The following is a 26,972-nucleotide window of genomic DNA, read 5'->3' as shown; positions in this document are numbered from 1 at the left end:
AAGTTCCGGGGCGCGGCGGAGCTCCGGGCCTGTGTGTCCGCGCGGCGCCCTTCGGTTCCGGGGCCACGCGCCCCGCGGCGGCCGCCATGGAGGAGCCCGGAGCGGCGGTGGTCTCTGCGGGGGAGGCCGAACTGAACATGTCCCGCCTCAACGTGTCCCCCGAGACGCTGGAGTTGGAGCTGGAAGCGCGGGGCGAGGAGCGGCGCGGCGCACGGGAGGCGCTGCTCCGGCTGCTGCTGCCTCATAACCGTCTGGCGTCGCTGCCGCGGGCGCTGGGCAGCGGCTTTCCACACCTCCAGCTGTTGGACGTGAGCGGCAACGCGTTGACCGCGCTCGGGCCTGAGCTGCTCGCGCTGAGCGGCCTGCGAACGCTGCTGGCCAAGAACAACCGGCTCGGAGGGCCCGGCGCGCTGCCCAAGGGCCTGGCCCAGTCGCCGCTCTGCCGCAGCCTCCAGATGCTCAACCTCAGCGGGAACTGCTTCCAGGAGGTGCCCGCCTCGTTGCTGGAGCTGCGCGCGCTGCAGACCCTTAGCCTGGGCGGCAACCAGCTGCAGAGCATCCCGGCCGAGATCGAGAGCTTGCAGAGGTGAGCGGGGCCGTGTCCCCAGAGTTGGGAAGCCTGGGGCGGTGTCCGGGAGTTTCGGAGTGCTAGGCCTGGTCTTGGCGCCGTAACGTTGTCACGTAACCGTCGTCTTCCAGGCTCGCTCCTTAAATCTTTGGCAGTGAGCACTGCCCGGCCATCTCAGCGAGTTGTACGTGAAAACATAAGATCGTTGTGTGTGACAGCGTTCGGAATTGGGTTTGCCCCAAGCCGATTTTCGAAGCACTTTTCCTTTTTTTCTTGGTTCCCGGGGAGTGATCGGAACAGAGTAGGTGCTCACACAAATGTAAATCTGAAGTTGTCATTTCCTTGCTCTGAGGTTTTTGGTGACAAACAAGATACTCTGACCAAACCCTTGCTTTCCACTACTCTGTATCCTTTCTCTATAGCAAGACCAGCACTACTATTTGTGAAATGAAGTGAGCCATGCAGTTTACCAGCACCTATGGGCACGCACTAAGTATGTGTTGAATAGATGCAGCGCCTCCATACACGTGCGGTTCCCTTTGCCTGGAATGTTGCCTGCACCTGGCAAGCTCCTATTCATCCTTTAGAACCTATCTCCAGGGTTGTCTGTTTTCTTCTTTTACTGCTTCTTGAACAACAGTTAGTTATTGAGTAAACTGCCCTTCCTCTGTACCTCATTCATCCTGCCATTGCATTTACCTTATGGATTATAATTCCTTATTCACAGGTCTGCCTCATGCACTACATTATTCAGTAAATAAATGTTGAATTAATTGGAAGGAGGAAGCAGAGAAATAGGATAGCAAAAGTCTCCTAAAAGTGTTCTGAAGGGATGTGAGCAAGAGCAAGTGTATTGTCCAAAGTGGAAAAAAAGTATCTGCCATCTGTAAAATATTTTCACATCCTTTATTGAGTTTTCTGAGCTAGATTATTAGAGCTAGAAAGAGTTAAATGTAATGAAATGAGCATTGGCCTGAGAATAAGAACTCTTGGTGTCCCAGCCTTAGGCAGGTTACTTAACATATCCTGATCCCAGCTTCCTAATCTGCAAAATAAGGCATTTGGACAAGATGTCCCTTCATTGGTTCATCAACAGACATTTACGAAGTACTTACCATGTATTAGGCACTGTCCTAGGTACCGGGGATACAATAATGAGCATGATCCTATTCTCATGGAGCTAACACACTAACAGGAGACATTAAACAACTAACTATAAACCTCATTGTTTAATTACAATTGTTATAAGTTCTATGAAGGTAAATGGAGTGCCTTGAAATGAAATAACAGAGGGAGGTGACTTAGTTTGGTTCTTGAGCAAGTAATCTGAATTGAGCTTTTGAAGGAAGAATAAGAACTAACGAGGAGAGGGTGGGATGGGATCAGTCCAGGTAAAAGGAACAGTCATGTAAAAGCCTGAAGGCAAGAGGGACTGAAGGCCAACATTTTGAAAGGAGGACATTGTACTAGAGCATAGTGAGAAAGTGGCCAAAAGGGAAAGTGGCAAATAAGAACTTGGACCATTCCCAGGCGTTGTTGGATCTTTAGGCCATGGTAAAGCTTGGATTTTATTCTAAGTACACATGAAAGAGGTTTTCTGGGTTTTGTTCTTGTTTGTTTTGGTTTTGGTCTTGTTTTTTTCTTAGTTTGTTTATTTATTTATTTTGAGACAGACAAATGCAGCATGGGAGAGACAGAGAGAGACAGAGAATAGAGGATCCCAAGCAGGCTCTATGCTGTCAGCACGGAGCCCAGTATGGGGCTCAGTCCCACAATCCTGTGATCTTGACCTGAGCCAAAATCAAAGAGTTGGAAGCCCAACTGACTGAGCCACCCAGGCATCCCACATGAGAGAGTTTAAAGCATATCTGTTTTAATGCTGTGCAGCAATGGAGTGGGGAGAGGGTGGAGGGGTGAAAAGAGACTTTGAGGGCTGGTTAGAAGGAGGTCATTCTAGGAGAATAGAGATGATGATCACTTACATATGGATGATGCTAGGAGAGCTAGTAAGAAGTAGAAGGGTTGGAAAGACATTTATATGTAAAATTGACGGTCCTTGGTTCCCTCCTAATGTTGAAGTTACATAATTCCAACTTTCTTATTAATATACTAAAAAAATGTAAAATTCTTATTTCCATCACATTGGGGGGAAGGTAGGCAAAAATCATATTTATTGAGTACTTATAATGCTATAGGCCCTGTAGTAGGAGATCTAAATAGGCTTTTTAATTCTCACAGTGCTTCTGGAGATGAGAGGAAGAAACTGAGGCTCTGAGAGGTTAAGTTGTAAGATCCCAAGCCCAGTGAGTGGTGGAACTGGATTTTATCTCTGGGATCTCTGACTCCAAGCCCAGGAATTTTCCATAGTGACAGAGTGGGGCTAACACCTCATCCTTCTGACTTCTGTTGCAAATGTAATCAGAAAGATTGATCAAAGCTGTTTGCCTGGTTGACCTGGTTTTCTGGGCTAATAAACTGTGCTTTATTGTCATTGTACCTTTGGCTCCTATTGTGTGTAGGATCTTTCTTGTCAGTATTACCATTTTTCAGTTGAATGCTCTATTTATCTTTACTCATAAGAATCAGTAAAGATTTAGGCCATGCTCCAAATTTAAATCTAGTTGAGTGTAGGCTAAAAGGGTCACATATAAATATAGTCTTAGAAGTAGAAACAACCTGGGCAATGGCCTGATTATCCCTTTTAATTTCATTTTTATTTTTTAAATTTTATTTATTTATTTTGAGAGAGTGTGCGGGGGGGGGGGGGGGGGGGGGGCAGAGAGAGGGAAAGAGATCGTAAACAGGCACCATGCCACCAGTGCTGAGCCCCAGTGTCCAGGGCTCAAACCCACAAAACCACAAGATCATGACCTGAGCTGAAGCCAAGAGTCAGACACTCAACCAACTGAGCCACCCAGGCACCCTACTCCTTTTTATTTTATTAGATGAGGACAAACAGATTTAGTATCAGTCACTTACTTGAAGCCAGTTAATGACAATGAGATTCATGTGGTTCATGTACTTTAAAGCCTGTGGTGAGTAATAGTATTTGCAAATGATTCAATATGAGGATGCCTCCTCAAAAAAAACTAGTTTCTTTATCCACAAATGTATGGTTCTTTTTTTTTTTTTTAATGTTTATTTTTGAGAGACAGAGACAGCGTGAGTGGAGGAGGGGCAGAGAGAGAGGAGACACAGAATCCAAAGCAGGCTTCAGGCTCCTGAGCTCTCAGCACAGAGCCTTATGCGGGGCTCGAGAGCTGTGAGATCATGACCTGAGCTAAAGTTTGATGCTTAACCAACCGAGCCATCCAGGTGCCCCTGGTTCTTACCTGTCTGTGTTTCTCTTCCAGTTTCCTGCCTTTTTGTACAAAAGTATCTCACTATAATTCCATTTCCCTATAACCAACCATAATGTAGGACTCATTTATATTTTTGTTATTCTTAATGTCATTTTAATTTTGGGGAGAGACAAAATGTTTTCTACTTGTACCTGTGGTTAAAGTTACTGGCACTAAGGGACACTTGTGTATTTTTTCAGTGGGTCATTGGTCCTTGCTAGAGAAAAGGCACCCATTTCAGTATCCCTAATGATTGTTTCCAAGAAACAAACTTAAGGTTGGTCTGTTAATGCTAAACAGAAAGGAAAGGAAGAATTCTTCCATAAATTCTGTGAATAAGTTTTCTGTTTTCAATATTTGTCAAATGCTAAAATATAAAATTGTTCCAAGCATGAAGAACAGAAGTGCAGTGTTGACAAACACACACCACAAGAACTTTTAAACAATACAGTTTTTATTTAAATTCAACAATAGTTTCTTTTCTTCTTTCAGAAGCATGTTTGGAAATAGTAGAGTGTGTTTTAGAAATTTAATTCCCACAAATCATTAAAGGCTTCAAGTCTCTAGAACTTTGGAAATTGTTTGAGCTTCAAAGTGAGAAAATAAGCCTGAGAGTGTAAAGTTAATATGCAGGTTGTGTACTCTGATTAATGGTACCTATCAGTTGCAAAAGAGAATTTCTATGATTTTGAAAGAGTAAACTTTTTATATTTTAGAAGATGGAGGTACTTTCTGCCAACATCAAGTAACTACTAAGATTTAGTACCATTTCTGTCTGTGTACCTCCCTACTCACTCCAAAGCATTAATTAAAGGAGACATTAAGTCACAACTGACAACCAGACACTAATTTCTCTTAGTTCTTGACTAAAACAAATTGTCCTAGGTTAAAGCAGTCCCTAACCTACAAAGGAAGACAAATCAAGTTAGCAGCAGATCTCTCTACAGAAACCTGGCAGGCCATAAGGGAGTGGCATGGTATATGCAACATGCTGAATGAGGACAATATGCAGCCAAGAATACTTTATCCAGCAAGGTAGTCATTCAGATTTGAAGGAGAGAGAAAAAATTGCCCACACAAACAAAAACTAAAGGAGTTTGTGACCCCTAAACCAGTCCTGCAAGAAATTTAAAGAGGACTCTTTGAGTGAGAAAGAAAGACCAAAAGCAACAAAGACTAGAAAGGAACAGAGAACATCTCCAGAAACACCAACTCTACAGGTAACACAATGGCACTAAATTTATGTCTTTCAATAATCAATATGAATGTAAATGGACTAAATTCTCCAATCAGAAGGTATAGGGTATCAGAATGGATTAAGAAAACCAGACCCATCTACATGTTGCCTATAAGAGATTCATTTTAGATGTAAAGACACCTCCAGATTGAAAGTGAGCCGATGGAGAACCATCTATCATTCTAATGGACATGAAAAAGAAGCCATACTTATATCAGATGAAATAGATTTTAGAACAAAGACTGTAACAAGAGATGAAGAAGGGTATTATATAATTAAAGGGTCTATCCAACAAGATCAAACAATTGTAAATATCAGTGCCCCCAACTTGAAAGCACACAAATATATAACTCAGTTACTAATAAACATAAAGAAACTCAGTGATAGTAATACAATAATAGTAGGAGACTTTAACACCCCACTTACAGCAATGGACAGGTCACCTAAGCAGAAAATCAATAAGGAAACAATAGTTTTGAATGACATACTGGACCAGATGGCCTTAACAGGTATCTTCAGGACATTCCAGCCTAAAGCAGCATAATACACATTCTTTTCAAGTACACACAGAACTTTCTACAGAATAGATCCATACTGGGTCACAAATCAGGCCTCAACAAATACAAAAAGATGGAGATCATACCATGCATATTTTTAGACCACAACACCATGAAAACTTGAAATCAACCATAAGGAAAAATTTGGAAGGACCAGAAATACATGGAGGTTAGAAAACATACTACTAAAGGATGAATCGGCTAACCAGGAAATTAAAGAAGAAATAAAAATGTATATGGAAGCAAATGAGAAGGAAAACACAGTAGTCCAAAACCTTTGGGATGCAGTGATGGTGGTCCTAAGAAGGAAACATTGCAATACAGGCCTATCTCAAGAAGCAAAAAGATCTCAAATACACAACCTAACCTTACGCCTAATGGAGCTCCAAAAGGAACAGCAAATAAAGGCTAAAGCCAGGGGAAAGGAAATAATAAAGACTAAAATGGAAATAAGTCTTACAGAAACAAAAATAAAAAATGAGTGCCTGGGTGGCTCAGTTGCTTGAACATCCAGCTCTTGCTCTCAGTTCAGGTTTTGATCTCAGGGTCATGAGCTGAAGCCCCACATGGGGTTCCACCCTGGGCACTGAGCTTACTTTTTAAAAATTAAAAAAAAAATTATACTAGAAGAAACCAGAAAACCCAGTAGAACAGATCTTCGAAACTAAGAGCTGGTTCTTTGAAAGGATTAATAAAATTGACAAACCCCTAGCCCTACTTATCAAACAGAAAAGAGAAAGGACCCAAATAAATAAAATAACAAGTGAAAGGTGAGAGAACACAACCAACAACTCAGAAATACAAACAATTATAAGAGAATATTATGAAAAAGTATATGCCAACAAACTGGGTAATCTGGAAGAAATGGATAAATTCCTAGAAACATGCAAACTACCAGAACTGAAACAGGAAGAAATAGAAAATTTGAACAGACCTATAATCAGCAAAGAAATTAAAACAGTAATCAAAAGTCTCCCAACAAACACGAGTCAAGGGCCAAATGTCTTCCCAGGAGAATTCTGCCAGACATTGAAAGAGGAGTTAATACTTACTCTTCTCAAACTGTTCCAAAAAATAGAAATGGAAGGAAAACTTCCAAACTTATTTTACAAGGCCACCATTACCTTGATTCCAAAACCAGCAAAGACCCCACTGAAAAGGAGAACTAAAGCCAGTATCCCTGATGAACATGGATGCAGAAATTCTCAACAAGATACTAGCAAATTGAATCTAACACTACATTAAAATCATTATTCACCACAATCATGTGGGATTTATTTCTGGGCTGCTGGGGTGGTTCAATATTCCCAAATCAATCAAAGTCACACACCACGTTAATGAAGGATAAGAACCACATGATCCTCTTGATAGATGTAGAAAAAGCATTTGACAAAATATGGCATCCATTCTTGATAAAAACCCTCAACCAGTAGGGGTTGATGTAACATAACTCAAGGTCATAAAGGCCATAAATAAGAAAACTCCACAGCTAATATCTTCCATGGGAACAACTGAGTCTTTCCACTATGGTCTGGAACAAGACAAGGATGTCTACTATTTAACAGTACTGAAAATCTTAGTCCCTGCAATAAGACGACAAATCAGTAAGAAAGAAGTCAAACTTCCACTATTCGTAGATGACATGATACTCTATATAGAAAACTTTAAAGGCTCTACCAAATAATTGTTAGAACTTGTACATGAATTCAGGAAAGTCATAGGGTATAAAATCAATGTACAGAAATGTGTTGCATTTCTATACACCAATAATGAAGCAACAGAAAAAGAAATCAAGGAATTGATCCCATTTGCAATTTAACCAAAAACCATAAGATACCTAGGAATAAACTTAACCTAAGAGGTTAAAAGATCTGTTCTCTGAAAACTATAGAACACTTATGAAAGAAATTGAAGAAAACACAAAGAAATGGAAAAGCATTCCATGCTCATAGATCAGAAGAACAAGCATTGTTAGTGTTTATACTACCCACAGCAATCTATACATTTAATACAGTCCCCATCAAAATACCACCTGCATTTTTCACAGAGCTAGAACAATCCTAAAATTTGTATGGAACCACAAAAGACCCTGAATAGCCAAAGCAGTCCTGAAAAAGAAAAGCAAAAATGAAGGCATCATTATTACAGATTTCAGGCTATATTATGAAGCTGTTGTCATTAAGACAGTATGGCTGGCACAAAACAGGCACATAGATCAGTGGAACACATAGAAAACCCTGAAATGGACCCACAACTATATGGTCAATTAATCTTTGACAAAGCAGGAAAGAATATCCAGTAGAAAAAAGTCTCTTTAACAAATGCTGTTGGGAACACTGGACAGCAATATGCAGAAAATGAAATTGGAGTACTTTCCCACACCCTTTACAAAACTAAATTCAAAATGGATGAAGGACCTAAATGTGAAGTGAAAACCATCAAAAACCTAGAGGAGAACACAGGCAGCAACTCTCTGACATCAGTCATAGCAACTTCTTGCTACACCTGTCTCTGGACATGAATGAAACACAACAATAGAACAGAAGGGCGGGGAAAAGGATATTGAGATATACTTTGGTATTAGAAAACACAAGTTTAAATATATCAACAATCAAGTTGTATACTGTTTATAAGGATTACACTTGAAATAACCCAGTAAGTTACAAGTAACAGGATAGAAAAAGACATATCAAGTAAATCTCTACCATTTTGCATCTGTGCTGCTACATTAGGCCCCAGTCTGTTCCTCCTGCTTTCTCTCCTCCCATCATACTCCCCTCTCCCTACCGCTTACCAAGTTGCCTTCTACACAGTAGCAAAGTGATCTTTCTAAAGGGTAAATCAAGTTAAACAAGTAGCCCTTGTTCAAAACCCTTCCTACATAAGGTAAACTTCTTACTAAGGCCCGAAAGTCCCTGTGGTCTGGCCTTCCCAGGCTACTTATCTGCCCTCTGACCACCACTCTCCCACTTCTGCCACCCTGATGTACCATATTGGCAACCCTCCAAGCATTTTTCAGCCTCAGGGATATTCGTTCTATTCAGATCTCCATTCACATGTCATCTAAGAGAAATCTTCCCTGACCACCCTGTCTAGAATTTCACTTTGATCACAATCTGATTACCTCTCTTTTTCTTTATAACACTTAAACTTATCTGTCATAATCTATACGCATTTCCTGATTTATTTTCTATCACTAGATTGTAAGGTCAAGAACTTGGTCTTATTACTATATTCCCTGGAATAGTGCCTCGCACATGGTAAATGCCCAGATCATATATGTTAACTAGGTCCTTTATATATTATTCAAATTTGAAGAAGATACTGGGGTATAATGAGAATAAGTAACTGGTCTAAATTCTTATTCTGGTGAATGGTGGATTAAATCAAATAAATACTACCAAAAATAAGACCGGGAGACAGTATTGATAATGAAAAGAAATAAATTTTAAGGCAAAATGGATTCAAAGGGAAAAAGAGAAATGCTTCATGTAAGTTAAGGAACAGTTCAACAAGGATTTATCTTCATTATAGCTCCTGTATTTTCAGGGGGAAAGAACAAAACTTGGTAATTATAAAGGGAAGAAGGCAAACTATGGTTCTGGTAGAAGACTAACCCGCAGAAAAAGAAGGCCAAATAATGAGAGATACTGTAAAGATTTTGAATTGCAATTAATAAGCTCAAGCCTAGTAGCTACACATTCATTTTACACATGTAAAATGTGAGCAAAAAATAGACCACGCTCTAGGCCACACAGAAACACGGTTATGCAGAACATATGTTTAACAACAAAGCTCCCAGCTTTGTTTAATTAATATGAGAAAGCCATATAACCTATGAGAAAAATGGGTAAAGAGGACAGATAATTCTCTAAAGATACACAAATGGCCAAAAGCATACAAAATTCACTAATAACTAGAGAACTGCAAATTAAAAGAACAGAATGGTATCATTTTTCAAAAAAATTAAGGCAGATGCTGATGATAATGAAGTTGGCAGGTTTACATGATAAGAAGTGCCCTTCACTGCTAATTGTGGATTTGTAATTAGCTATAGCTCTGCAGAGTAACTTGGCTTTACCTTTTAACATTACCCTTTTAAACTGATATCCTAAAATCTTCCCCTGGAACTCTGATTTAGTGAATTTGGATGGGGCTTGGATTTTGTAGCTTTAAAAGTACACCAGGGAATTCTTACCCTGGAAGTTTGTATATAGTTTAGTAGGTATTTTTCCCACATTTAAAGGTGTCTTCAAAGAATGTTAGTGTCTACTGAGTTAGCAGATTTAACAGGAAGACAAAAGTAACAGTAATGAGAAAGATCTGTATGTATACATTTTAACTGATATTTATATACATTGTAAGAAATGATTATGCCCCTCCCTGTACAAATCTTTTGGAGAGAGCCTTTCTACAATCATCACCACAAAAAGTAGCAGTACATTTTGGTGCAATATGTCTAAAGTGTTGTTAACTTGATGGGAAATAAAGTGACTACCTAGAACTTAATTTCATGATAGTGATCAGGTTTATGTAGTTTATTTAGATATTTCCTGAAGAATGCATTTGGGATAGTAAGAACAAAGAAGAAATGTAGAGTTCAGCCATGTTTTTCCACTGTTTTCAGAAAAAGGTTACTGGTTTTCCCATTGCCTCACAGTGCATCAAAGCCTACCATCATGGAATTCAGGCTTTGTGTAATCTGGCTTTCCTTCAGCCTTCTCTCTGGGGTCTTCAGTGTGAATTCTCTTCTATGTTGAAAGATGTGTTCCTTGTTCCATAAACGCTCTCCCCTCCAACCTGAAGTATCTGCTTCCTCCATCTGCATGAGCTAAATTCATGGTCCAGCTGAAGTCACACTTTTGCAAAACTTGTCCCAGTCCCTCCTACTGTGTCCTTTTCTTCTCTACTTTTTAAACTCCTCTTTCATTTAAGGACTGTTCTATTTACTTTGGTCTTTTAATCATGCTGTACTTATTTTTGGCCTTGTTTTGTGTTAATTATAATCTTGTCTAAGAATGTCTAACCTGCTGACCTGTCATATAAGTTCCCTGAAGATTGTTTTATTTCTCTAGAGACCATATAGCACATAGCACATCCCTAAGTAAAACATTTGCTGAATGAATAAATAAAATGTGTTCGCTATAATAAAGACATTATGATTTCTTGTCCAATTTTTGTTTGTTTACATTTCTGTTTTTGTTTGTTTATTTTTACAGTTTAGAGTGTTTATATCTTGGAGGAAACTTCATCAAAGAAATCCCGCCAGAATTAGCAAATCTGCCTTCTCTAAGTTACTTGGTATTATGTGACAACAAAATCCAAAGTGTGCCTCCTCAGCTTTCACAGTGAGTAGTTTCAGGCAATTGAAATACACACAGACCTCCATGCTTAAGAATGTTTGTCCTAAAAATGCTTCCCACGTATTTTATATGTAGAAGAGAATTAGGCATTCTCAAAGTAAATGATATATAAGAATTATAATTCTGAGGTTTGCTGTGAGTTGCTTATTTTTAACACTACTTTTAAGTGCCCTGGTTTGTTCCTCAAAATATTTGATTAGCCTGTTTCCTCTAATCAAAAATAGAGTAACTTGGCATAGATTTCTCCAGGTTTTATGGAATTGTATTGACTTTATATTTGATATGGAGCATTCTGGTCCTGATGAAATAATGTGAAAGAACTTGATTTCTGTTGCATTTTAAATCTTTCTTCTTGTAGGTGTGTGAATGATCAGGCATACTAAAGTCTTTAAATCTAGCATTTGTATCAGCCTAGCACATCAGAATGTTAATTCTACAGTCTCTAAGATTCCATAGGGAAATGTCATTTCATGATATTTACAAGTCTGCCCTCTGATCTAGTTTCAGATCCTTTTTATTTTACTTCCATTGACCTTAATTGCTCATTCTCATGGGAAAATCAAGTTCTTTGCTTAACTTTCTTGGTAGTTAGCTTGCTCCCTGCCATTGATTTTTTTTTTGTACTACATTCATTGTAGGTTGCATTCACTTCGTTCCCTCAGTCTTCACAATAATTTACTGACGTACCTGCCTCGAGAGATCCTCAACCTTATTCATTTGGAAGAATTGAGTTTGCGAGGAAATCCATTGGTTGTTCGTTTTGTTAGAGATTTAACCTATGACCCTCCAACTCTCCTGGAATTAGCTGCACGGACCATTAAAATTCGAAATATTTCTTACACTCCCTACGATCTTCCTGAGAATCTTCTTAGGTACTTGAGTTTAGCCAGCAACTGCCCAAACCCAAAGTGTGGAGGTAAGTTCATTCAGTGTATATGTTTCCTATTTATTTAGCTTTTTTTTAGATTGATGATCTAAGTGTTTTTAGTTAGTTGTCTTCTTTCAGAGAAAGGCATTTAATCTCTATTTCTGTTTTCCCTCATCCTTTCACTCTTTTATCAGAAAGTAAGACATTTTCCCACCTCTCCTTCCCTTCCTTCCTTTTTGTTTTTTGTTGGGGTTTTTTTGTTTGTTTTTTGTTGATTTGCTTGTTTTTACAATTCATACAGAAGGAAAATACCCAGAAAGTCTTAGCATGTCTTTGAACTGTCATAAGATAGAGTAAGACAGTAAAATGAGAGGAAACACAAAAGAAGCATTAAACAAACAGTCCTGAGTTTAAATTGTTTTTTTTTTAAGTTTATTTATTTATTTTGAGAGAGAGAGAGAGAGTGAACAGGAGAAGGGCAGAGAGAGAAGGAGAATGAGAATCCCAAGCATATTTCGCACAGCATGGAGCCTGATTCAGGGCTCAAACTCACAAACCGTGAGATCATGACCTGAGTTGAAACTCAAGAATCGGACACTTAACTCACTGAGCCATCCAGGTGCCCCAACAGTCCTAACAGTTTAAAAATAGTCTCCAAAATGTTTAGCCACCTTTCATATTTATTTAAAGGACATTTTTGTAGACCCACTCTTCTGAGTATCAAGTACCTTCATAGAGTATGATTTAGGATGTAGAAGAATGTGCTGAATGTGCCAATTTTTTTTTAATGTTTATTTATTTTTGAGACAGAGAGAGACAGAGTACAAACAGGGAGGGGCAGAGAGAGGGAGACACAGAATCTGAAACAGGCTCCAGGCTCTAGCTGTCAGCACAGAACCTGATGTGGGGTTCGAACCCACAAACTGCCGGATCATGACCTGAGCTGAAGTTGGACACTTAACTGACTGAGCCACCCAGGCACCCCTGAACATGCCAATTTTGGAATATACCCTGGACTTGCATATTCTTATAAATCCATGGCTCAGAATTTCTTGAGTTTAGAGTATTTGGAGAGAATTAAAGAAATGGTAGACTGTAGAGTAGAGTAAAATAGGAAATCAAAGTACTATTGAAATCAGTGGAGGGAAGAGAGTATATTAGGTCTGGGAAAAATGAGGTGATTCTTGAAGTATGAATTGAGTTTTTATACGGTAAAATTGAGGATAGGAAACTTCAGTTGGAAAGAGCAAAATTGGAGACAAAATAGTATGGGGCACACTATGGGTTGAGTAAAATTTGGCTCAAATGTGCAGTTAAGGAAGTAATGAGAGAGAAGTAAAAGATACATTGAGGCCTAGTTATGAAGGGCCTGAAGTGCCAGGATGTGTGGGTGGGAGCTGGTTACCGATGGCAGGGCGTCTTATTTTGGCGCTCTCATAAAAGACTGCTTTTTAAAAATCCAATCTAGGGGCTGCAAAAAGGTTTTTACTGTTGTAGGAGAATGGTAGGTGCTAAGGAAATGGTGCATAACGATGATCAGAGCCAGGTGAGATTTTCCTTGGAAGTCCCATTGTGTCTTTGAAGTGTTTGAAGGTTGAAAGAGAGAAAATGACTCAAGTTCCCCAAAGAATATTAAAAAATAAAAATGACACTGTTAGTTTAAAAAAGAAAAAAAAAAAACAATACCTGGCCATTTCTGGCCACTCACTCTTAGAAATAGAAGGTGCTGTGCCAAATTAGACATGCTTAACTAAGCTCTTCTGTGTAATTCTCCTTTCCCAAGTTGACTTTGACAGTGGTAAGGGACAGTATCCTTTTACATGGTTTTTTTAATGACTTCTTTGGTATGTTGGTATGTTCTTTATCTCAGGAACAAAAATACTTTTAAAATTATTAGTTTAAAAGTTGAGATTATACATAAATTAAACCATGGACGTTTCCCCCTCAGACTCATTAGCTCTTGAACCCTAATTTAAACAAAAGCAAATTTATATTTTGTGAGATTTTTTTGTCTTTGTAGAGCCTGAGATCTCGGAAATGGCAAGGTAGTATTACACTATTTTAGCTCCTGGTAACTTTATAATGCTTTGTTTTGTCACTTCCATCTGTTTTTAGGATGCTAACACATTTTAGGGAATTTATTATCAGTATTAACTGACCACTTTATTGCATTTATTTACTTTCCTAAATTGTTCGAAGTAACATACCATGAAATCTCCTTTTTAAACTATGAATTATTCTGGGGCGCCTGGGTGGCTCAGTCGGTTAAGCCTCTGACTTCGGCTCAGGTCAGATCTCACGTTCGTGGGTTTGAGCCCCGCGTCAGGCTGTGTGCTGACCGCTAGCTCAGAGCCTGGAGCCTGCTTCCGGTTCTGTGTCTCCTTCTCTCTCTGACCCTCCCCCTCTCATGCTCTGTCTCTGTATCAAAAATAAATAAAACATTAAAAAATTTTTTTTAAGCTATGAATTATTCTTACAGGATCAGAAAATTTTAAAGTTAATAGGGAAAGTTATTAGGAAAACATTAACTGAAATCATCATTTCTCCATTCCTTGAACCACATCTTTTTATTGTAGTCCCTTGTGTGATACACACAGAGTAGTTGGTGCCAGAGGAGTCTTAGAGAGTAGAGGCTGAGATCTGCTGCAGAAGGTGATGGACCCGGAGTTGTAGAGGTTCCAGTCAGGACTGAACCTGAGCCACAGCAACCTCTGCTTTCCTCTCGGCTCTAGCTGTATTTTTACTTAGCTGAAAGGTCCCAGTTTCAGGAGCACTAAAGTAGGAATCAAAAAAGGGGAATACTAGTTTCAGTCTACCTAACAATATATAATTGTGTGAGAATCAAGTGAAATTGTTAGTGAAACCACTTTGAAACCTGTAGATTCAGAAGCTGTGGAAATGTAAGATGGCATTTTGCCTTCCCAGTACATAATGAACAGGAGTACCAGAAGTCATCTCCACCTGCATCTTTTGTATATGACAGCTAATCTTTAAGTATCATTATTAAAGGAGATTTGTGGGCTTTTTTTTTTTTTAAGTTTCTTGACTGAAAGGTAGTCCTAAGGAGTGGCTTGGGGGACAGAGGAAGAACATGGTGGGTATCCTATAATTTCTCCATCAGCCACTGTCCACCAAGTCACCCAGAGAAAACAGTAAACAGTAGCCCTTTAATGTCAGCTCCCTTTAAGATAAATCTTATCTGGTCTTCTCTTTGCAGCCAAATTGCCATCCCTAAGGCCTTCTGATATTTCTGTAAACACGTATAGAAGCAACTACTGCTTCTGCTTAGAAGACTGTGTAGGACTTTCCTTCAGAGTGCTAAAGAAGGGGGTGAAAAAGAAATGGCTCTTTGCTTTATAATGATTATTTTGTACTTAATTCCTTCTTCTCTCCAGGAGTCTACTTTGATTGCTGTGTCAGACAAATTAAATTCGTGGACTTCTGTGGGAAGTACCGCCTTCCTCTGATGCACTACTTATGTTCCCCAGAGTGCTCTTCCCCGTGCAGTTCTGCCTCTCACAGCTCCACATCCCAGAGCGAATCTGACTCGGAGGATGAAGCTAGTGTTGCTGCACACAGAATGCAGAAAGTTCTTCTTGGTTGAAAAGAATGCAGGGTGGTGTGAAACACTAAAAGAACTGAGCAAAGGTGGTTAGAAAAGAAAATAGACTTTGAAGTTCATTGGAAACTGTATCTTCATCTTGAATGTCTGTGAAAGAGTTAGAGATGACAAAAGCTTTGTATTTCATCTTCCTATTCAGCAGGAATGAGTCCGGTTCCATGTTTGGATTCTTTGAATATAATTCACTCTGAATGGCAGTATCAAATTTAGCTGATTCTTTTCAATTTTCACTCAAATTTTGCATGAATCACACAGCACAGTGGAGCATTCTGAAGAGCAGTATTATAATAAACCATGAGTGGTGTGATTTGTGACAGTTGAGATGAAGAAAGAAGTGATCAGAGCTAATTATTACCAGAGTTGTCCTTGGGTTTAGGCTGAACACTATCCCATAATAGGATCAGCCCTCCTGTCTTATATCGCCAGTGTGTGTAGATTATAGAGCTATTCAGATAAGTTCACAGATGGTTACATAGGACCTAACCCTTTCTGACCTACTAACTGGTAAAGTAAGGGTTATAACTTTTATGTGGAATTTTAAAACTCTTCAGTTGTGCTTTTTCGTTCTGTATGATTGTGGTTTCCTTTCTGTAATCCAGCAGTGACTGTTATAGTGCCTTAATCCTAGCAAGGTTTTAGAAATTTATTCAAGGAATGATGCCAGAGAAGCCTGTATAATCTGACATACTATGCAGAACACTTCAAAATATGCTTTAACAGAAGAGGTAAATAGCTATATATCTGACATCAGAGCTCATGGCCACCTTAACTTGAATTTTCTGTTTAAACATGAAGTGATCCCTTGTAAGCAATCACTTTTACATTTAATGGGAGGCAACAGTCTTGATTAATCTTTTCATCATAAGACAGATAATAGCTTTTGATTAAAAAATCTGTCAGATTTCTTTTGACAGAAAAGAGATGTAAGCTCAGAAAGCTTCTTTTTATCTTGCATTAAAGTAGTGGGAAAATGATTTAAAAACTTTTAGGTCAGGTCTGACTCTTTGCCCTGAACTTTAATTTTCTGTATGTTTTAAAGGAAAACTAGAAAACTATTACAACAAGCCAAATAAAATTGTGGGCAGCAGTCATTTGTATAAAGACTTTAAAGGAGTCTTTAAATTGTGTGAAATAGAGCAATTTCTAAAACTAGTTTAACCATAGAATACTTTATGAAAGTAATGTGTTGATAACATAAGAAATGTATTATGTCTAAAGTATAGCAGAAAAATGTTTCACAAATTAATTGCTATTAGAAATGACCAAATTTTTATTAACTAATTTAATATGCAATAAAAATTGAATGATAGTACAATTATAAGTTGATATTATAAAATGCACAACACATACTACAGTCTTTAGGTAACTGACCAATAATAATAACATGACGTTTTGTTGGTAAACAATGTTACCTATACAGTAATACACAGGTCAGAAACACATTGGAACATCGGAAAAATCTCCTTTCTGACCTCCTGGCATTCATGACTGTGGCACACCATTTCTTTTTTTTTTTTTTTAAATAGTTTATTGTCAAATTGGCTTCCATACAACACCCAAGTGCCCTCCTCCATCACCACCACCTCTTTCCCCCCTTCCCCCTTTAACTCTCAGTTCGTTTTCAGTATTTAGTAGTGTCTCAAGTTTTGCATCCCTCTCTCTCCCCAACTCTCTTTCCCTCTTCCCCTCCCCCTGGTCCTCCATTAGGTTTCTCCTGTTTTCCTGTTAGACCTATGAGTGCAAACATATGGTATCTGTCCTTCTCTGCCTGACTTATTTTCGCTTAGCATGGCACCCTTGAGGTCCATCCACTTTCCTACAAATGGCCAGATTTCATTCTTTCTCATTGCCATGTAGTACTCCATTGGCACACCATTTCTTTTATTTTTTTTAAATAGTTTATTGTCAAATTGGTTTCCATACAGCACCCAGTGCTCTTCCCCATAAGTGCCCTCCTCCATCACCACCACCTCTTTCCCTCCTCCCCCCCTTCAGCCCTCAGTTCGTTTTCAGTATTCAATAGTCTCTCAGGTTTTGCGTCCCTCTCTCTCCCCAACTCTCTTTCCCTCTCCCCCTCCCCCTGGCGCACCATTTCTTAAAAGCAGATTGTGGTGTAATAATAATGTGTACATATGTTAGGTTTTTGTCTTACATATTATTTTTTATTTTAGAAGAAAATATACTGTAGGGTAGTTCAGAGTTCATTATGTTATTCATATTACATATTATTTTTTATTTTAGAAGAAAATATACTGTAGGGTAGTTCAGAGTTTATTATGTTATTCATGAAACATGAGAGTTTCATGACTGCAGTTGTGAAACGCTGCTATAGAGTGAATCCCTTCACCTTGTTATAATGTAGTAAGATTCTTTTTTACTTTTGATTCAGAAATTTTCTGTGTCTATAGAAGTAGTCTAGTATGTTTCTGCTGCCTTGCAATGTAGTACATGGGTGATTATATCATAAAATGGAAGTAAGGAAGTCTTTGTTTACTTTTCCACTTGAGCCACAGCAAGCTGCATACTACAAAATTAGGAAAGGTAAAGATGACTTAGGCAATGCCTAAATGGCAAGCCCAAAATGTTTGTAACTGACTTAGTTAATATCAATACATAAAATATTTTCATAGAACATATGTATTCATAGTAATATACCCAAATCGATAGGACCAAAATTTTCTGGCTTACATGCCTAAGTTTACTTACTAATTTATTACTAGCTTGACCTAAGCAACAGCTTGGGTAATCTTCTGAGAGTTAGTCTTTGTAAAATAAGTGGGTAGATATGTCAGTATAGTATTTAACCATACTTACCTCTTTTCAGCTTCCCAGAAAGAAGTTATACCAATTGATCTTTTACGGATGTAAATAGGTCCAACCAGAAACAGTTTCTGACCTTTGCTGTATACATAGATGTATACCTAATATACAACAAAATGTTTGTTGTACATGGATATTTGAAAGTCTCAGATCAGTGTGCAGCTGTCTTTAGTGACTTTTACAAAACTGCATTTCAGTTGTAGTTTTATCCTTTTTTTTTTTTTTTTTAGGAGTTAAAGTGGCAGTGTTGTAGGGGGACCTTGGTCTAGTCTTGTCCCTTGAACACAGTTAGATAAATATCTTTTTTCTTTTTACCCTTTGACTTAACCTTTTATAAGAGCTGCTAATAATTTCTAAGATTTTTTTTTGTTTCTCTTCTCTACCTTATCCTTTTTCATAACTGGCGAATGATAGAAATTAGCCAGAAGATTAGATACAAGGGACTTGATAATTTAAAAACCAGATAATCAATTCCTGAATCATATAGCTATATATTTTAAATGATAGTCTCTCTTTAGTTGCTAAGTCATCTGTTTGTGTTTAATTAATAAACTTTATTTTTTGAGATTTATAAAATCTGTACTAATTTACGTAGTGAAATAAGTTTTTGATACTGCTCTAATTTTAGTGACCAGAACTTCTGTGTATAAAACTACTTAACCACAGCATTAATGTGTTTAGAATGGAACTCTTCAGTGTTAATATTTGAAATGGATGTGGGTATGTTGAACATTCTTAGTAATCTTTAATCTTAGAGTCAAGTTCTCAGCATCCCCAGTCCAGTTTGAATAGTCCCAGGATTTTAGGAAATAGAAAGATTAGCTGATAAAACATTTTGCTTTCGTGGTGTCAGGGACTGGCTGACCTAATGACAAGCTAGTCAAGGTTCTTAGTATTTCTTGTATTTGAGTACTGGAGGTAGATCTGAGGGTCACTATGCATATTTTACTTCTATATGTGTGCCAGAGGAGTCTATTATTCTGAAATTTCTACTCTTTGGAACTTTTAAGTTACCACATTTAAAAATAAAGATGCATTGTAAACTGTACCTCAAATTGAGAAATTTTTATGTTGATGTAGATAAAGGCAGTCCACACTAGTGTAGTGTAATACTGCAGACCAATTGTACCAAACATTGTAAATATCAATTTAGGCAAAGAGTAGGAAAAGGCTAGGGGTGCCTGGGTGGCTCAGTCAGTTAAGTGTCCGACTTTTGCTCGGGTCATGATCTAATGGTTCCTGGGTTCCAGCCCCGCGTCGGGCTCTGTGCTGACAGCTAGCCTCAGAGCCTGGAGCCTGTCTTTGGATTCTGTGTCTCCTCTCTCTGACCCTCTCCTGCTCACGCGCACTCTCTCTCTCTCTCTCTCTCTCAAAAATAAATAAAACATTAAAAAAAACTTAAGAGTAGGAAAAGGCTGATTGCTGGAGTGTTAATTGAAAGAAATCTTTAACAAAGGGCAGGAAAAGAGAAGTCACCAGACACGCCAGGATTGCCCTGAGCCAAGAAAGTTCTTTAAAGTAATGGTGAATTGTTTTAAAATCCTGTGGCCCATTGACTGTAAGTCTTTATCACTAAATTTCTTTGGTTTCTGCTATTGGAAGATTATCCACATCTTTCCATAATGATGAGCCAGCAAGTAAACAGGACTTTCTTACAGCCAACTTTGCTCTTTCCAAGGGGAGAAAGTAATACCTCATTAACCTGGAATTTGTGGTATAGCCTTAGTTAGTGTTTACCTTTTCACGATGTAAAAAAGAAAAAATACTAAGCAAATAACTAGTGCAAATAAAGTTTGATATTTTAAAGCATTATAGCAGTATTTATTTCTAAAAAGTTATTCTAAAGAATAAAACCCTTTGTAGGCAAAACATCAGTTATAGGATGTGTATATAGTTAAGCTGCATTTATTTAGAAATACCTAATTTCTACTTAACCCCCTTCGTATCCAGAGTAAAAATTTTATTATGTTAGTATAAATATTACTCCCTATTTAGTCTAAAATAGTCAGCTTTTAAAAGTTGTGCTGGGTGTTAACAATAAAAGCTGATATGTATGCTTTTAGGCAACATGATCTCTGATACACAGTTCTGATTCTGTTTGTGTAGAAACAAGTACTTAACTGTCACTGTTTCTGTATTAAGCACCATACTCTGTATAACATTAATGTGATGAATTTAATAGAATCCACTTTTGTATTTTCATTATAGCCATGATCTTTTTAAAGGCAGTGGTGTCTTTTGTGCTCAGAAAGTGTGTGCCTTAAATCTTTCATTGTAGACCCAAAGTTTGGGGTACTATGTCATTTAGTAAGTGGTTTATGATAGCCTAATGACCTTTTGCGTTTGGCTTGAGGGAGGTAGACTGTGAGTGACTTGAGGGATTCCTTTCTCTAAAACAGGGCCTAATGTCTATGAGTCTAGAGCCTCTGCAGAGGGAATCCTAATCGTGCATACTATGAGAGAAGGTCAAGCCAAAGGATCAGGGCCCTCTGAAATAAAATCAGTGAAAGGTATATTCTTTTTTATATTATTTTATGAAGTAAATTTATCTGTTACCACTAAGGGTGAGAGCAGTTTCTAACCAAGTTCATAAAATAGCATGATATAAAGATTTTATTGCTGTGAGGCCTAGGATATTTTGTAAGTGGTTTCCTTTTAACACTAGGTTGCAAGGGGCTATGTTTTAACCTTTTTCATGTAAATATCTGTTTTTCTGTCTCTCTATGGTCCATATTTGTTAAGAATTGATGTAGAAAATAACAGTTCACTAACAAACATTATTGCATTATTACAGGGTAATACTGATTTGGGTGCTACTAGATTTTTATCTGGGATTTGTTAGTCTTAATTTGTCCTAAGGTACAGTATTCAATCTAGTAAATATTAAAACTTATTAACTTAATGAGAGTTACTTATATACCATTGTACCGGAAAGCCCTGGTTGGATTGACTGTGTGCATTCACCAGAACTTACTTTCTTTGGCTGTGAATAAATGAGATAAAACTGTTTTATTCTAAATTGTAGTTAGAAACTTGGATAAGATTGGAAGTGCTGTTGCTGGTACTACAAAAACATTACTGAATTGGTTAGTTGTTTAGTCTACAACTGATGTGTTAAGAGAATCCTTTTAAACTTCAATAGTTGACATTGATGTGGTCATTGGTGTGATATATTTTATTTAGAAGGAATATTAACTTCAACAATCACTTTACAACAGTTTAATCATGGAGAAACCGGTGTGCCTAAAATTGGTGTTTGTTGCATTTCTGAGCCCACTTTGTATTCATGAGAAACAAAAATATAATGGGAGAAATATTTTAAATTACCAATATTTTAACTTTAACTTTTTATAAAGTTTGGGACTTTAAAGTATCAACAAAGGATATTGAAAATATGTGTACTTTTGCTTTAGTCAAATTACTCTTCACTGTCTGATTTCTTAATTTTATCTCTGAAATCTTGTGAATTAAGAATATCTAAATATATAGATTTTAAAACTCAATGATAACAATAAATGTAATTCAGCAACATGATTCGACCGTTAAATTTTCTTTTCAGAATAAGCTATAGTTAATTGCGTCAAATTTATGTATTTGTAATGATAAATGTTCTAAAAATATATCTAAGCTACTTCGATTCTATACCTCCTTTTTTTCCACAGGACATACAAAAGAATGTGTTGTCATATTAACCATCTGTGTGAATTTTGCCTTATTAAACATTGTGCCTTATTTTATTAAAAATGTTTTCTTGGAATTTGACTCTATTTTGGAAAAGTGGCAGTATTTTAATTTAATTGAACTTTCGGAAAATCTAATGATGGTGTTATTTGCTTGATTACTTGCTGTGCCACTACTCATCTATTTGTTGAACTTTTTCAGGACATAAATACATACATTTAATTAAGCATGTGTTGCCATTTACTCTTCTGTCCTGGATGCAAAGGATAAAAGATGAATTAGACCAGGTACCTTTCTACTACAGTTCCTTCTGCTTCCACAGTCTTATCAGACTTAATGGATGCATGCTCTAAAAGGAAGTTGGTGAGGTCATTCTGCTGATGAAGGTCAGGTACTCAATTCCATTTAGTCCAGAATCAAACAATCTTAACATGGAGTAGTATAGTACCTACAGGACACTAATCTCACAGTACTTCGTATTGTTCTTTAATACCATTATTTGGTGACCCTATAACACTTGACATTTTTCTAGATACCAAAATTTGGAAGAATGTTGTGGTTGGTTATGAGTTGAGGTAAGCAGAGTGGGGAGGAAAGACACACTCTTTGCAAAACAAAACAGGCAAATGTTTCAAATTTGCTGAGATGGAAGAAGCTTAACACTTCCCTGGTTAGTATATCGGAGGGCTTCTTGGTTAAGATAGGCTCAGAAATTGAAGGGCACGAGAGAAAAAACATTGGGTGTAACAGATCTCTTTCCTTTCTTGAGGATAAAACTGCTCCCTAAGCAGCCCAGTTAGGGATGTTCTCCTTAGAACAGGTGTCTAAAGAAAATTTTTCTTTAATGGCTTATAAATTGTAGATACTAAATAGGAAGCTAGAACATTTCGGAGGATAGTAAGACATGGACGTGTCCTATCCATCACATCAGTCACTGCCAACTTCATGAGCAATTCTATCAGCATTCTCTAGAACATTAGAGCTATAAGATACTTTAAAGGCCTGAAATGGACTCACTTGTTTGCGAGATGAAAAAATTTAAGCTCAAAGAGACTTGTCTAGGAATCCAAATGTCTGAATCTTGAATCCAAGCCTCTGGATTCCCACTTCACTGCTGTCTACTATAGCATTCTCCTTTATTTAATACTGTATTCTATGACAGGAAATCACAACAGTATTGGTACTGCATTGCTACTTGCCAGCCAGCATCAAAGTGATGCTGCTGCACTACATCTCCAAGTATTCACAATTTGAGATCTGATAGGACACTGTAGATAAGAGTAAATATCTGGGTAGCTTGTTACTGTTAATATTCAAGAACCTACCTTAATTCTCATGACACTTGGGGTAGGATTAGATTTGGTGACATTTGTTGGTGTGGTTTCCCTCATGAGTTTAAAATAATAAATTGACAGGGACTTGAGAAAGGAATCTAAATGTCAGCTTTACCATATCGAAATTGAGCTTCTTACATTCTCCTTGAATTGAATGCAACCAATCAGAACCACAGATCTCCCCTGCAGGGGCTGTCTACCCCTGGGTGGCATTCCACAAGGCTGAGCAGAGCATGATCCAGAGGAGGTCAGGTCAATCATAAACCCCACAGTGCTGCCCAATAGAGAAAGCTGGAAAAATGATCAGACTTTGGCCATCTAAGCAGATGAACTGGTCTTTCTCCCTCAGGGAGGAAAAAGATAGAAGCTTTCATTTGGGCAGCTGCTCTCAATTCTGGTTGCACATTAGAATCACCATGGGACCTTTAAATATATAAATGGATGAACCCTTCTCCAGACCAATCGAAACCTCATCACTAGAGGTGGAGTATAGGCATCAATAGTTGTGGAGGCGCCCAAGTTGTAGGTGACTCAGTTGCGCAGCAAGGGTGATAATTCTTAAGTGAAAGTCTCCTCATAATGACTTGAGTTCAGTGGACCGGGGTTTTTAACAGATGAAGAAATTGGCCCAAAGTGATGAAGAGATGTGCCCAAGTTCTCTTAGATAGTGACAGAGCTGGGGCTAGGATCCGTCTATTTTTTTTAAATATGTGTGTTTCTTCTAGTTGAATACCTACTTTAGACCAGGCACTGACTGCTAATCTAATGTTCTTTGCTTCTCCCTGTCAGCCACTTTCTTTTCTGAACTGAAAGTGCTTTGAGGGTGCAAGATGGTATATTCAAGTGGATTGGCCATATTGAAGCCAACTTCAACTGCATCAACTGAATGGTGAGCTGTGTCTTCCCTGCCTCTGAGACTGAGAGAAGCAGAACAGGGAGAAGGGAATCTTCCTCCCTGCTTCAGTAAAAGTCTTATGAACAGTTTGTCTCTACACAGTGAGCTCAAAGAGAGGAAACCGCTTTGCCTTCCACCATATCTATGATTGCTGCCTCTTCACGACACTCCACACACAGCCTTGAGCCCCACTAATTCAGCAAAGGAAATAACATATCCAAAGAGATTCAGTAGCAGACAGGAAGATCAACCAGAACAGACAGAACAAACACAAAGAAGATACAAGTGCAAGAAACTAAGAAAGACCTTTAGCACTAAGAAGAGGGAGAGAGAGGGAGAAGAAAGGTGGGAGGAAGGGGGGAGGCAATGGGAAATGGAATAAAAAAAGAAAAGACTTTTAAAATAATACTGTGCATAAATGAGAGAATGATCACTGTTGAGACCTAAATTAGTGGGCTAGAAGATAAAATGGAGAAAATATCTTGAAGCACAGAGCAAAAATAAAAAGTGACTGAAATAATTAGAAAGAAGACAAGAGACTTAAGGATAGATCCAAGAGACTTAGCATACAGTATAGGAAATCTGGATGGAGAAAAAGTACATATGAAGGAAAGACAATAAGTAAACATATGAAAGGAGAAGATTTTCTTGGACCAAGAAATAGATTGAACTACAGATTGAATGGGATCTGTAGTTCCAAGACTGAACTAATGAAAACACACACACACACACACACACACACACACACACACACACACTTAGAAATATACTAGTAAAATTTTTGAACTCTAAGGGGAAAATTTTTTTTTACAAACTTCCACATAGAAAGTTGCCTTCTTACCTGCATCACCAGCAGCCAGAAGTTAGTGGAATACCATCTACAAACATCTGACAGAGAAGAACTCCATGACCAGCCAAGACATAATTCAATCTCCACAGTGAAAGAAGATTGCAGATATTTAAGAAGACAATAATACCTGTGTTTTCCCACTAAATACTTTAGAAGGGGCGCTAGTCAAACATCATGATAAGGAAGAAATGGTAGTGAGTCACAAAACTTAGAATAAATAGGTCAATATAAACACAGATATATATAGATAAAATACGTACGTAGATAACCACAGGCTGAGCAGTGTGTAAGTTGTTAAAAAACAAAGACCAGCCTTGAAAATTCCCTGAGCAGATAAAACTAGGTCAGTCATACAAACAAAGTTTAATTTAGCTTATTTTGCAATTCTAATATGACCTGGGTCATTACTTGCTTGTGCCTTAGAAATCATAAGCAATAGTTAAACTGTTTTCCAAGGTTGATCTGAGGTAACCACTGATCAATTCCCTATCATATAGGAGGAAGAGTCTAATATTATAACCAATTTCTGTGAAGAATAAATAGTCACTGCTTTCTCACTACATAACCTGCTTCAGAACAATATACCCCTGAGCTCAGTTCATATTTTGGCAAACTGTCTCTTTGGTATATGCACAAAAAACTTCTACTAACTACTACTTCAATGATTCATTGGTTTTACTTCTGTTATTTCTCAACTTTTGATAGGTATATAATCAAAACAAAATAACAGCCAAATATATAAGGCAAAAAATTATAAGAAATATAAGAAGAATTTGACAAAATGCATTATAGTGATTGAGTTTAATACTTTATTTCAGAATTGGACAAATCTAGTATATAACAAATATGGGATGACATTGGAATTGAATAATACAATCAATAAATTTGATGTAATAGTTCTGTATAGAGTCTAATATCTCTCAAACAAACAACAAAAATAATGTAAGGAAACATAAATAATGTAAGGAAGACTAAAAATCAAATTATAAATACAGTATCTATAAAGCAATGAAAAAGAGAACACTTTTTACCAAAACCCAAATGTCACAGTGGAAACTGTTCTCGGAAGAAAATACACACCTTCAGTGATTTCATTATTAAAAAAAATATAAAAAATAAGTTTCATTTTTATCTTAAATTAGTAAAAAGAGCAACAAAGTAAAAAACACTGGGAAGAGCAAATTAATCAAGATTAGAGTTAAAATGAAAGTAATAGAAAAGAGGTAGAAAGTACAAAAATATACAAAAGCCCTCCTTTGCAAAAGATCTGACATAATTAAGAAAAACTGTGCAAAAGTAGATAAAATTATTAATTCTGTAAAATATGACAAGTACAGGAGAAATTAAAAGTATAATAAGAGAAATTTATGGCAACAAACTGGAATCCTAAGGAAAATGGGTGATTTCCTAGTAAAATTACAGATTACCAAAATGGATCCTGAAATAAGGAAAATATAAATAGACCATTTAGCATAGAAACGAAAGAAACACTTAAAATGGCACTTAAAAACCTTGCACTGGAAAAGATCCCAGGATTACAGTTCATAGCTGAGTGTTAGTTGACCTTTAGAAATTTATGATGTTATTTTAATTGTTTTATGTCCTTATTTTATTTTGAGAGACAGAGACTGAGAGCGAGCGGGAGAGGGGCAGCGAGAGAGACAGAGTCTGAAGCAGGTTCCAGGCTCTCAGCTGTCAGCACAGAGCCCGATGCAAGGCTCGAACCCACAGACTGAGATCATGACCTGTAAGTTGAATGGACGCTTAACAGACTGAGCCACCCAAGCGCCCCTATGATGTTATTTTATTTTATTTTATTTTATTTTATTTTATTTT

At 37.6% G+C, this 26,972-nt stretch overlaps 1 protein-coding gene across 2 annotated transcripts; it reads left to right on the top strand.

Annotated features, from left to right (window-relative positions):
• The first annotated feature begins 15 nt into the window (after positions 1-15).
• LRRC58 (leucine rich repeat containing 58) lies at positions 16-24,604 on the top strand. 2 transcript variants are annotated; one of them, XM_029939397.1, is made up of 4 exons: positions 16-586; positions 10,923-11,051; positions 11,705-11,982; positions 24,181-24,604. In XM_029939397.1, exons 1-4 carry the CDS (start codon positions 87-89, stop codon positions 24,210-24,212), a joined length of 939 nt encoding a protein of 312 aa, XP_029795257.1. In that variant the 5' UTR covers positions 16-86; the 3' UTR covers positions 24,213-24,604. The 2 variants fall into 2 exon arrangements, with proteins under 2 accessions (XP_029795257.1, XP_029795256.1); XM_029939396.1 differs by lacking the exon at positions 24,181-24,604 and adding an exon at positions 15,330-15,848.
• The last annotated feature ends 2,368 nt before the right edge of the window (positions 24,605-26,972 follow it).

This window comes from Suricata suricatta, chromosome 5 (genome assembly GCF_006229205.1).
Source record: "Suricata suricatta isolate VVHF042 chromosome 5, meerkat_22Aug2017_6uvM2_HiC, whole genome shotgun sequence".
Lineage (NCBI taxonomy): Eukaryota > Metazoa > Chordata > Mammalia > Carnivora > Herpestidae > Suricata > Suricata suricatta.
The sequence above is the reverse complement of the archived record's forward strand: the minus strand, read 5'-3'. Positions and strand labels throughout refer to the sequence as shown.